Genomic DNA, 13,497 nt, shown 5'->3' with positions numbered 1-13,497 from the left:
CTTTAATTGTTCTTTAAAAATGTGGCTTTTTGCCCAGGTGAGACTCAAGGCCAACCTTTCATTGTATTCCAGCACCCCCAAACCAATATTACTGAATCAACTAGAAGACAACTCAGCCCTGCCCTGAGGGACTTCTTTGACCCTCCAGAGAGGAGGAGGTGAATGTTTACTCCTGCCTGAAGGAGGGGGGAAAGCTTGCTTAGCCCACTTCCCATATTCAAAGTCAGTCTGGCTCTGTTGATTCTTGAAAAGTACTGGGGCCTCCCAAGTTAGGGAAGGGTCGCCTGGTGCCTAACTCCACTCAGTGAGCTGAGGAAGACAGCCTAAAGGAGCAGCTGGGATTCAAACATTTACTATTATGAGTTAAAGAAAGATCAGTGAATGAATATACTCTTCTGGATTGAAGTAGAATAAGCTTTTAAAAAGTTTGGCTGGGGGAAAATAACAGTTTCACAAACTTATGCCATCCAAACTTAAGACGACATGCAGTAGCAAAAAGCATTCCAATTTCTCAAAACCTGTTCTCACAAGCAATGATGTATATGCCTGACTTTAAGAAAGTGTGAAACAAACAGGCAAATTTACCAAGTGTAATAAATTAAAGATAAAATCACAATAAAAGAATTTATGGCTTACAAAAAGATTTACAAGTGGAAGATTCCTTCTATCATCTTCTCACAGTCCTGCTAATCCCCTCTTGACCTCTGAAAGAGGTGATTTACCAAAATTTGGTTTACATTTAACTTTTCAGGGACACATGACCTGAAAAGAAAGAAGTATCAGATTGTATAATCAGAGTTGGGTCCAAGTGGTCGAGAATCAAGCACTGTTTATCATGCCAAATACCATTTCCTGTCCAACAATCTCTCAGTTTTCTCCAGTAACAAAGAGGTGAACATTCTTCTTGGACTGCAGCATCTGTGCTGCTCGCTCCACACCAACTACGGCAGCTAACCTCTGGGCGTCATACTTGGAGTAGAGGACAGTGCAGGTCCACGTGGCTTCTTCTCCCTTGTTGGTAGCTCGCAGCATATTACAGATCTCACTGTAGAAGTGCGGGTATGTTGGCAGTTCATAGAAAATTAAGTTCCTGATGCCTTTTATTGTATATCTGTTAGAACAGGAAAGAAAGAGGCAATGTCTACTTGAGAAACAACTCGTGGCAAAGCTACCTAAGAGATATAGAGGCACTGTTCACTCTTGTTTCATGATATAGGAGGATAATAATGGCACAAATAACAGAACAAAAGTCATTCTAATTTGAGCTGGAATAACTTATTTTTGTGACAAGGTATTTGAATTCCTAATGTTTGCCAATCTCAATTTCATTTGACTAACTTCTTTGATAACATGATAATAAAATCTGTCTTCACACAGAGAAAAATAATTCTGCCTTTGTCAAAGTCTTAATATACCTGCCTTTCTTGGACATCCAGATAAACAGCTGGGTATAATCACTAGATAGATAAAAAACACTGAAGAGAATACGTGTCCAAAGTGAACATACTTTCAGTTTCAGAATGGGTTTTTCACCCCTCTATTTTAAGAAATGGGTCTCTTTCCTCAGTTAGCCCTCCAGCCCTCTGCTCTGCCATTAGGTAAGGGTTTTTAAAAAGGCTTTTCCATTTGTCAGCAGACAGAGACAGTAAAACAATACAACACATGCGCTCTGGGGCCACAAACAGCTGCAACTATCCCAACAGTAACAGAAGGTCCAATATTACTAACCCTCTAATTAGAACTTTTGAAAAAATAACAAAAAATAGGCCAACCAAGTTACGTTGTTATAGCAGCCTGTATAGCTTATGGCTAGGAGGAGACAGTTATAAGAAATACCTGTAATGGAACACCTTGGTGGAAAGGGCACGGAGAGAGATTTAGCTCTCCTAACAAGCATGAGAGCTCGCGAGATGAGAGCATTGGTAAACTGGCGGTCTCTACAACTCTGGTGTTGAGCGACACGAGCTCAGCCTTATATTAGGCTGGAGGAGAAAGCAGTCAAGAAGCATGGGCATTCTATCACAGATCCACTTACTCTGTGTCTCCTCTCCTGCCTGCAGAACGCCAGTGCAGCGTCTCTCTGCTGAAGATTATCAAGCTCTGCTAAAGACTAAGATCTATCTGTTCTAAGAAGGCTGTTTTACTCTAAGACACTCTCTCTCTCTCTCCCCAGCTAAAGCAGATAGCCCTCAAGCACCTAAGAGAAACTGTTCCTGAGCAAGGTAGCTTAGTAGTCTGTGTCGGGAACCTACCTAAGCCAGGCTGGAGATCTGGCCAGTCCCAAGCCCCTGACAAGTGGTGTCAGAAGCAGATCCTGACACGTTGTCAAAGTCACCTGGTAGGGAATCTAAGCAAACACTGAAACCCTTAAATATTCGACTCTAAGCCCCTTCCCCCTTTGCCTCCTATAAACATCAAAGGTCCATAATCCTAGTTCTCCTTGGTGAGGAAGTAACTGCACTCCTCTCCTTAGGAACCAAGCAACTTTCTTAGTATCTCCTCTGTGCTCAGCCTTCATCTCCCCAGACTACACAGCCCTCCATGCTTCTCTCTCTCCATCCTGTATTTACTTGCAATTCTCTGTCTAGAATTGTTCAACTCTGTAACGTCCTTCTTGAGGTATATAATCACAGCTACATCCAGGTCGGGACAGGTTGTTTTTATTTCTATGACCTTTTCAAACAATGCCCATTTGGGGATGAAATCAACCAGCCAACCATGAAGAGTCTCTTCTACTCAAAAACTCTTTGGTTTCTCTGCAAGCGTGAGAGAGTGAGGGATGGCCTCTAACACCACAGAGCCTACCACATGCTCAGAGCAGGCCAGGATGTGTATGACATTTCCCCTTCAGAGAGGAGGCCTGAACACTGGCACTACTTTACCTTTTGTAGAAATGGAAACGCTCTGTGAGGAGCAGAAACTGCTTCTCTCCTTGAAGGAAAAAGTGTCTGGCCCTGGAGACACCAGACTTCTGGGTATACTCGCAGATATGGGTGAAGTTCAGTTCCTCTTTCTTAAAGAAATTTCGGAGACGCACAAAGTCAAAGTAGGAAGGGATATAAATGAGTGTGTGAGACATGACTGCATCCCGATACTGAGGCAGAATCTTGTTCACGAAAAAGTTAAACCTGAGATGGAACAGCAAAGAGCAAAATTAATGTTCTAGAGTTGAGCTTAGAGTGTCTATTAACTGAGTGATCCTGGGCAAGTCACTCTCTAATATTAAAAGATTACCTTTTCAGAGGCCAATAGGATGTACCTCCTCTCAAAGTGATTACATAAGGATAAAACTTGGTAAGCACACTAAAAAATAAGTGTTAATACTATCATTATAAAAAATACACATAGGCTGGGCACGTTGGCTTGCATCTGTAATCCTAGCACTTTGGGAGGCCAATGCAGGAAGATCACTTGAGCTCAGGAATTTAAGAACACCCTGAGCAACAAAGTGAAATATTGTCTCTACAAAATATTGGCCAGGTGTGGTGGCCTATGCCTGTAGTCCCAGCTACTTGGGAGGCTGAGGCAAGAGTCTGAGGTTTCAGTGACTATGGTGATGCCACTGCACTTAGCCTAAGTGACAGAGCAAGGCCCTGGCCCCACCCCCCACACACACAAAAAGAAAAAAAACCAAAGCAACAGAGAATTATTCTAGGATGTATATACCACACCATTCATTCATTAATTCAACAAATAATCACTGAACATCTACCATCTACCATCCCCTAAGTACCCTCATGTTACCATGGGGTACTAAACATAATGAAACAAAGGGGGAAAATACCTACAGAGTAAGTTGGATACGTCTTGCACTGGAAGGGTTTACTGTAAAAGTTGCTAACATGGGACACTGTATAGCATGAGCAGTATAATGTTACTTTAAAAATGCCACAGCCAAGAGGGAAGGAGTCCTGATTTACAGCGCTAACTCTGCCACCAACTAGCTAAATGACCTAGGTCAAGTCAGCTTCTTCCTCAGTTAAATGGCATGATTGAGTTCAATTCTCTCATTTAATTTGGCAAACAGTACTCAATAAAGGCAAAATGGAATGTAATTTGTAAATTGCATTGTAATTCGTAAATGTGCCAAAGTCAAATCTCTCTGTAGCCCTCAGGGCTTAATAGGAGGGGTGGTTTACCTGACATCAATCACTGAAGCTAGGCTGTCAACTTCCATCCTCTGGAAGACATGTGGGAGCTGCACCAGGACATGACTGATGGAGCCCGTCATTGGAACATTCTTTACAGCCACCTGCCAGTAGTCAATGAAAGCATTAGGAGGAGAGCCAGCCCCTTGATAACTAAATGTTATCTTCTTCCACCTCACAACCCAAACAATAAACAATGCTCATGAAGATACAGAGGAAACAAGGAAAGAACTCACCTGGCCTTGAAAATTGACGCAGTACTTGTTGAACACTGAGTTGATCTGGGCGTCCTGTAGGGCCCCGAACAGCAGGGTCTGCCGGTAGTACTTGGACCAATTATTAAGGCTCCACATCCGTACTTGAGAGAAGTCTACACCATGTGAGTCCAGGGGTAGTAGGTTCATGTGGTTCATCAAATGCTTTGAGCAGAAATAATGCCACCGTTAATGTTTATTGAGCATTAGCATGTTGGACACCGCTAACGTTTTACAAATCTATCATCTCAATTAACCCCGTGGAGCATGTATTATCATCTCCCAAATTACAAAGAAATCAAGACTCAGATAGGTGAGTTGATTTGCCCATGGTCAGCCATACCCCCCAGAAGATGGTAAGCTAAAACTAGCCACCTTCTGGACCTTTAAAAAAAAGGATCAATAGGGTACCTATAGACTATTCCTTTAAAAGGAACTTCTGAAGTACCCTCCTGGTCACTCTCTGGGTTCCTCGGTCGCAGACTTGGACAAGAAAGGAAAGGACATGGAAATCGGTAACTGTCCATAAGTGACCTGGTTCTCAAAACATCAGAAGTATTCCTAGAATCACCCATTTGCCTTTTCCTCAAACTGAAGAATATGACTCAACCATTAAACCGCCTTTTCCGTTTTAATTATATTTTCACTTTGTAATATATCTCGAAGGTAATGAGTACTATAAATTTAAGTACTATCCTTTATTTTTCCCAAACTTCCTGCAAGTTGTAGAAGTGTGTTCCCATATGCCTTAAAAAACAAAACCTACAGTTTCTTTTTTTAAAAATATGGAACGCTTCACGAATTTGCGAGTCATCCTTCAGCAGGGGCCGTGCTAATCTTCTCTGTATCGTTCCAATTTTAGTGTATGTGCTGCCGAAGCAAGCACAAAACCTACAGTTTCTTGATAAGGATTGCTCCAGAGCAGTTTTTCAATTTAAAAACTGATTAATGCTGAGCCAGGTGTTGTGGCAGATGCCTGCAGTCCCAGCTACTTGGGAGGTTGAGGAAAGGGGATTACATGAGCCCAAGAGTTTGAAGTTGCTGTGAGCCAGGATGCCACCGCACTCTACCCAGGGCACAGAATGAGACTTTGTCTCAAAAAATATAAATAAAATAAAAAGTAGTGTATATGGAGATGGTTAAAAAAATACAGTGCAAATTACAGTAAGAAGATAAAGATATCCTATTTCTCTGCAAAACAAGATCCCACATTAAAAACTCTTAAGTAATATTTTCCTATCTCCACTGAAGATAAGACAAAAGAAAATAAGCATAAACTGTATGAGGAATTAGGTTAGGTAAAGATGTTCCTGGTAAGGATTTCAACTGACCAACAATCCATCTATCCACTTACCCACCCACTTTTCAGGGGAGAAAATCTTTTCTGGAGATTTAAAAATACTGACAAGGGCGGCACCTGTGGTTCAAGGAGTAGGGCGCCGGCCCCATATGCCGGATGTGGCAGGTTCAAACCCAGCCCTGGCCAAAAACCGCAAATAAATAAATAAACAAATAAGTGAAATAAAATCTCTAACACATGTAAAAGAAAAACCATTTCCATTAAAATAAATAAATAAAAATATAAAAATAAAAATACTGACAAAAATTTTTATCTCTGATTGACCAATCTGTGGATAGAAAATGCAACAAGTACTTGTTCAAACATGGAGTATTTCTCTGTTTCCAAACTGAGTTTTAATTTGGACTTAAATAACCCTTTATGATCGAACCACTGAGCTTCTTTTCCTTCTAATATAAACGCTGTCCCTCCGAATGTGAACATCCACCATTACCAGGACATGCTCCCAGTTCTGCATCAGGTAAATGTCAGCTTGATCAATGATGAGAAGCTCAACAGAAGATAGAAAGTCAAAATCCCTCTTCTTCTCCCCTTCTCCACCAATGATGGTCCTCAAGCCCAGAGGGGAAGCAATGAGGATATCCGAGGAGTAAAAGGGCGCGTAGAGTCGGATGCTCCTCTGCAGTACTGCCACTCCTACACAGAACAGCCAAGGAGACATCAGGTCATCAGTCACGGCCAAGTCCTTCACCTTCCACCCGTCCAACCACTCCACGGGTATGTTCCCTTTTGCATATAACTGCGCTCAAACTGCTTTAGTATTAAAAGATAAGAATGAGAATAATCCCTTCCCTCCCTATACTCCCTTCTAGCTCCTACTTTTTCTTCCTTTCCTTCACTATCTAACTTCTCCAGAAAACTGGCTTGCTTTCAAATCTCCTCTTTACTTCTCAACCCACTAGAATCTGGCCTCTGTTTCCCAAAACTTTAGAGTCTTGCTAAGGTCTCAAGCAGCCCAGTTACCAATTCAATGAACACTCCTTAGAGCTTCCTGTCAGTAATGCACAACCGCTGTATTAAACTTTTCGCCAATAGTTTCCAGGACTCCAACACTCACTTCTGCTTCGATCACTGACCTGGCTCATGTCCACCTATCTTTCCAGATGCAAATATCTCTTATTCCACCAACTCCTAAATTCACCTGTTGCATCTACTGTCATTCTACATTAACACTTTCAGAAAATTTATTCACTAACCATGTGTTTAATACCACATTTATACAAATTTATATTTCTAGCCCATATCTCCTTTCTGAACTCCAGAACAATATGCTAAGCACTTGCTGGATAGATACTCCAAAAACATCAGCTCTCATTGTCTTGTACCTTACACTCCAGTCATATCAAACCCTGTGTAAATCTTAGATCATTCCAGGCTTAGTTACCCTAATGTTGCCACATACGCAGTTTCTTGCCTGAAACTTTTTTCCCCACTCCAACCACTGTTCTCTAACTGCTCCCAGAACACTTGCTGCATACTTACTATCCTGCACTATTTCTCCCTTTACACTGGACTGCCTTAGCAATGGGAACCATAACTTTTATTTCTATATCCTTATTTCTTCTTTCTTTCCTTATTTTTATTTTCCCAAGAGGGTGTCTTGTTAGGTTGACCAGGCAGGCCTCAAATTCAATTCCCAGGCTCAAGCAATCCTCCTGCCTAGGCCTCTCAAATAGCTGTGACTACAAATACCCCGAGCTTCTTAACAGTGGCTGACAGATTGCAGATCCTCAATAAATATTTGTGAACAAGCATATGCTACTAATGAATATTTCCCCCACAACTTTATTCTATCAAGGTACAACCAACCAAATAAACGGGAGGTGAATCAGAGATAAGCAAAAATGTGAAAAGCTGGGTGGGATAGGTCAGATGTAGAGATAATGAGGGGTAGGCAGTCCACATAGTAGACAGGAGGAAGTCCACCCTTACACAGATTCAGTTACTTAGCCTCCTCAGAATGACCCTGCCCAAGCCCTGTCACTTCTAACTTCCCTGAGAACCTCTTGTAGCATCTGACTGTGTGCTACTAGCTATGAGTGTTGAGACATTTCTACTATAAATGTGCATATGTCTTTGACATATGGCCTCAGAGTTTCTCTCCACCTCATTAGCCAAGGCAAAACCCTGTCCCCTGGCAATAAAAGATGTTTTGAATGCACACCCCTTCTGTCAGAAAGCTGGGTGAATGACGCATTGGGAGAATGTGTGAATCCAGGCTTCCAGCCTCCTGCTACATAGACCTTTCTTTCCCCTGTAGGTCCCACTGTATCTCAGTTTTGGTAAGGAGGAATTACCAATCCTGAAGTGGTCATCAATGTTGCCCACAAACACAGCTTCATAGTCCTCAGGCCTCTTCAAGTTGGGTGGTCTCTCCTCGGGATCTGAGCCATATTCTCCTTGAAACCTCTTTTTGTTGCTCACAATGATTTTCTTCTTGCTGTCGCCCTCAAGGAGGCTAATGAAGAGCTGCACCACTCGCAGAGCAGCTTCCCGAAACGGCACCACTATTAGGACCTGTGCAGAGACCAACAGCGGCCTTAGTGGAGGCAGGGGGGGAAGAATGGGAACCTGAAGTGAACTGCTGGAAGCTGAGCTAAAAAGCCCATGTATAGCAGAGTGCAGAGAACAACAGCGGCCTTAGTGGAGGCAAGGGGAAAGAATGGGAACTCAAGGTGAATTGCTGGAAGCCGAGCTAAAAAGCCCGTGTACAGCAGATGCCCCTGATCTCTACCACCCACTTTGCACAGGGCCTGGCTCAGCACTAGAAGCTGAGCACCTTTCGTACCCACAGCATCATGTCCTACAGACTTTAATTCCATGGCTCTATAAAAGGCACTTCTCAGGCAGAATTTGAAAATATTTTTTACAATAAGCCAATGCATAATACGTGGGGCAGTATTTTTATCCATAAGGCCCACTGAAAATATAAATACGTGCTGAATAAATGAAAAAAGTAAGCAGGAAATAAAACAGATATGAAAAAGCACTAACACACCAGTACATTTTTAGTGTATTGCTAATGTATTTTTTAGAAACAATGATAAAACTCTTCTGAAATAAGACCATAATTCTTTTTTTTTGTACGAAAGGTCTTTATTGGTGGGGGGGAGGGAGGCTGCAGAGCAGCACTGAGGAGGAGAGAAAAGAGGGGAGAAAAAAGGGGAGAGAGATAAGAAGAGAGTGGGGAAGAGAAGAGAGAGTAGCGTAGAGAAGAGCGAGGGGGAAGAGAGGGAAAGAGAGAGAGCAGAGAAGGAATGCACAGAGAGGTGGGAAAGGGCAAGACCATAATTCAAGAGGAAAAACAGAACTCAGTTTTCCAAGCTTTTTCAAAAATGGCTAAAGCTACTGCTGAGAACAAAAACAGAAGATGTTTAATAGTTAACTGTCCTTTTGCAAATTATATTGTCAAAGGACCTAACTCCAATCAAATCAAGCAACTCACCAAATTACAAATATCCTTCATGGGTAATGTGCCTCTTATTCTTTGCAATTCGAAATGGATACAAATAACCTTATAATCCTGCTTTTCAAGACTGTTGAGGGTAGCTTCCCAAAACTAAGCAAGCAACACAGCCCTAGGTAGTGATTTAGTGAGGTATGGTAGGACAGTAGATAAGATTTAAGAGGACTGAGTTACTGTTTCACCTGTGACACTAAGCGTCTGGGCTTTGGTGTCCCAAACTATCAAACAGAGAAGGTTGAGTAAGAAATCTCTAAGAGCCAAGCCACATCAATATTAAAGTTTTAGAATCCTATTAAGCTCAATGACAAAATTCTAAAAGGATAAGCCTTTTCACTATGAAGAGGGGGGATATGAGGGCAGGACCCAGCCCCATAGTGTCACGAAAAGTGCAGATAGAATTAAAAGACATTTCCTCAAATCCACTGGAGCTGAGACATGGGCACAAACAACTGTAATCACCACTTTAAGCAGCAATAACTTTATAGTGGCAAATAAGGATTTTGTTTTCAAAGGCTGACATACTTCTGTGGCTTAAGGAAGAGAATCCTTGGTTCTGGTCCCATCTCTGCCACTCTTTCCCTGGTTCTCTTTAGCAACCCTCTATGAATCTGGGTCTCCATTCACAGAAACAATCTCTAAGTACTGGATAAAAGCTCATTAAGGTCTCATCCTGTTCTGACAACCACAAAAAATTTATAATAGATTGTTATGTATGTTTTTGGTTTACCATTAAAGAGAGTGTCACGAACTACCTCCTTTTTTTTGAGACAGAGTTTTACTTTGTCACACTTCGTAGAGTGCTGTTATGTCACAGCTCACAGCAACTTCAAACTCCTGGGCTCAAGTGATTCTCTTCCCTCAGCCTCCCAAATAGCTGAGACTACAGATGCCCACAACAATGCCCGACTAGTTTTTCTTTTTTAATAGAGAGAGGGGCTCGCTCTTGCTCAGGCTGGTCTCCAACTCCTGAGCTCAAGTGATCCACCTGCTTCAGTCTCCCAAAGTGCTGCAATTATAGGTGTGAACCACCACACCTAGCAGTGAACTACTCCTGCTCACAAGTTTCCAAACTAGATCCACTGTCAGAAAGTGTCCACTGAGCTGTCTGCAGTACTGCTCCAATAGTACCTGGCCCACTTCATGTGTTCACATTAATTCATTCTTCCAGTCAAATATTAAAACACCCCAAGCACCTGCTAAGTGTCACGTATTTATATATACTGCAGTGCCCTGCAGTCTCCTCCTTGAGGGCAGAGCTTTCCTGCAGCCACTCACCTTGGGCCTTGTTAGCCCTTGGTCCCTGAAGTCATCATCGTCACCCACTCCAAGTTTCTGGCTTCGGCGTCTGCTATTGTTGCCAAGCACCTGGGCATTGGCTTTGAGGACATGGTTTATGGCATGCAAGCAGTACACATGGCGGATCTCTTCGGCATTCTTCAGAGCAGTCCTTTCTGGGTAGAACAGGTCTCGGTAAGAATTCATAATTAAGAAGAGTTCTTTCTGGAGTGGGGTGAAGGGACTACTTGATTTTGGGGGATCAGACAGGAACTGGCTGTTGGTCTTGGTCCAAGTAGTTTCTAGAGGCTTCTGGAGATGAAGTGACTTTAAGTCAATATCCTTTGGGGGTTTAAATGTTTCCAACTTCTGAAACTTAGATGAAAAGACAAGCTGGCCTAGAACAGGCCACTAGGGGAGAGAGAGATCAAGAGCTAAGTTAGAAATTAGTAACAATATGTTACATTCACATAGTACTCTAGATTTATTAGACTTTCACAATTTATAGATCATCTCATCTGATCCTCACGGCTTTGCAAGGCAGATACTATTGACATAATATTCACAGTTAAGGAAAGACTGAAGTTGACAGATGCTTTATAATCTAAGTAAAGTTTACAGAAAAGAATGGAGCTCAGGGCTAGAGCCCAAGGTTTCTAATAGCTTCAAGTCTGAGCTATTCACTCTGTCAGTCTTTTCCCACTGTGTGTTCTAAGTGTCCACGTGTTCTGTGGAATACATTCTGGGCAGAGGCAAAATTCATTCTAGAAAAAGGAAATTTCATGGTCAAATAACTTTGTTAAGTATGATAAAACCTGATCTCCTGGAAAGAGATTCATGGTGTACCTTAGACACTAAAGATTCTGACAAGTCTCATGATAAGAAATCTGTCCATTTTGTTTAAATCCTAAGGATCCAAGTTTGGTAATTTTTGTAGTGCAGCAAAACTGCTGATCTAAAAATAGGGTGACTTCAACAATAAAAATAAATAAACTGATAGCTGAAATAACTTGGATGAATCTCTAGGGAATTATGCCAAGTGAAAAAGCCAGTCTGGAAAGGTCTCATGCTGATTCTGTTTATTTAACATTTTTGAAATGACAAAATTTCAAAATGGAGACCAGATTAGTGGTTATCAGGGGTCAAGAATGGGATTGGGAGCTACAGAGGAATGTGGCTATGGTTATAAAAGGGCAACAAAGATCCACAGGGTGCTGAAAATGCTCTGCATCTTGACTGGGGAGACAGATATAGGAATCTACACGTGATAAAACTCTATAGAGCTACACACACACACACACACACACACAAAGCAAAACCACAGAAATCTAGAAAAGACAGGTAGATTGTATCAATGTCAATTTCCTGACTGTAATATTATTCTGCAGTTTTGTAATATGTTACCACCAGGGGAAGTGGGCAAAGGGTACAAGATACCTTTGTATGACTTTTTACTATCAGGTGCACATCTGTAATTATTGCCTCAATAAAAACAGCAATTAAAAAAAGGATGACCAACTCTAATGAAAAGTATTGATGGTAAAACAAACAAAGCAGCAAAAACTGCCCATTATCTGAATAATTTAGGGGTGAGCCTAACTCAGATATTTCAAACAAATGAACAGTATTAGTACTACTACTTTACTGAATAATATTTTACCGAATGCTTACTAGGCATCTGTTGGTAAACAAAACTATTTTAATTTTAGGTAGGCTTTAATTTCTTCCTCTAACAGACCAGAATAGTAAAGAACAAAGAGGAAGATTAAGTTGCCTCAGGTCACACGACAGGCCCTTGCAGATGCTGATCTAAACCCTGAGACACCTGCCTCCAAAGCCACTCTTACCCAAAACAATATCCTCTGGTACCTACTCCAGCTTCCAGTGCCTTTCCTAACTAAACTTGTGCCACACTAGGCTCTCCAGTCCTTCTATGCCCCACCTTCCCTATCAAGTCAACTACCATGGTTGCATCATACATTCTAGAGACCACTAAAACCCAAGACCACTCTTACTTAGAGCTTTTTCCATTAGTACGTGGATGATCAAGCAATACTTACTTTTAGCTGGTGGGTAGTTTTGGGATTGGTGGCAAAAGCCTGAATTTCTTTTTCTTTCAATTCTTTATTCACATGCTGTAGAAATGGATCTAATTCAGAAATAAAAAAAATGTCAGCACACACAGTGCAAACGGGGGGGGGGGGGTTGGGGTTCTGCTCTTTCCCTATGAATGACATGTTGGTCACCATGGCGTTAACTCATCCTTTTTTTCCATTTACTTTCCCCATCCTCTAGATCAGTTGAGAGCTTAAAAGCCTCTGAGGCTTGGCACCTATAGCTCAGTGGCTGGGAAGCCAGCAACATGTATTGGGGCTGGCAGGTTCGAACCCAGCCCAGGCCTGCCAAACAACAACGACAACTACAACTACAACAACAACAAAAAATAGCTGGGTGCTGTGTTGGGTGCCTGTAGTCCCAGCTATTTGAAAGACTGAGGCAAGAGAATCACTTAAGCCCAAAAGTTTGAGGTTCCTGTGAGCTGTGATGCCATGGCACTCTACTGAGGATGACCATAATAAGACTGTCTCAAAAAAAAAAGAAAAGAAAAAGCTTCTGACTGGTTCATCTTCCTAAAGTATTTCTCTAATCACATTACTTCTCTTAAAAACCTCTGGAGAAACTTCTCAACCTAAAAATTCAGGCCAGGCATGGTAGCTCATGTCTATAATCCTAGCACTCTAGGAGGCCAAGGCAGTGGATTACTCAATCTCAGGAGTTTGAGACCAGCCTGAGCAAGAACAAGACCCCATCTCTACTAATAATAGAAAAATTAGCCAGGCATTGTGGCAGGTGCTTATAGTTCCAGCTGCTGGGGAGGCTGAGGCAAAAGGATTACTTGAACCCAGGAATTTGAGGTTCCTGTGAGCTAGGTTTATGCTATGGCACTCTAGCCTGGGCAATAGAGTGAGATTGCCCTTTAGAAAAAAAAAAAAA

General features: G+C 41.9%; 1 protein-coding gene and 1 non-coding gene across 2 annotated transcripts in view; both read right to left on the bottom strand.

Moving 5' to 3' along the window:
• Positions 1-566: 566 nt before the first annotated feature.
• DIEXF (digestive organ expansion factor homolog (zebrafish)) overlaps positions 567-13,497 on the bottom strand; it is a 22,143-nt gene continuing 9,212 nt past the window's right edge. The window contains exons 5-12 of the mRNA XM_003800504.2: positions 12,564-12,652; positions 10,504-10,914; positions 8,060-8,279; positions 6,196-6,398; positions 4,385-4,567; positions 4,140-4,252; positions 2,883-3,128; positions 567-1,111 (exon numbers count right to left, since the gene is read on the bottom strand). Coding sequence (XP_003800552.1) covers positions 868-1,111; positions 2,883-3,128; positions 4,140-4,252; positions 4,385-4,567; positions 6,196-6,398; positions 8,060-8,279; positions 10,504-10,914; positions 12,564-12,652 — 1,709 coding nt within the window. The 3' untranslated portion in view covers positions 567-867. The remainder of the gene's footprint in view (positions 1,112-2,882; positions 3,129-4,139; positions 4,253-4,384; positions 4,568-6,195; positions 6,399-8,059; positions 8,280-10,503; positions 10,915-12,563; positions 12,653-13,497) is intronic.
• LOC111728675 lies at positions 5,182-5,288 on the bottom strand. The gene has a single exon (XR_002775899.1). It is a non-coding gene; the product is annotated as a U6 spliceosomal RNA (small nuclear RNA).

Source organism: Otolemur garnettii, unplaced genomic scaffold (genome assembly GCF_000181295.1).
Source record: "Otolemur garnettii isolate 467f Iridium unplaced genomic scaffold, OtoGar3 scaffold00178, whole genome shotgun sequence".
NCBI lineage: Eukaryota > Metazoa > Chordata > Mammalia > Primates > Galagidae > Otolemur > Otolemur garnettii.
The sequence above is the reverse complement of the archived record's forward strand: the minus strand, read 5'-3'. Positions and strand labels throughout refer to the sequence as shown.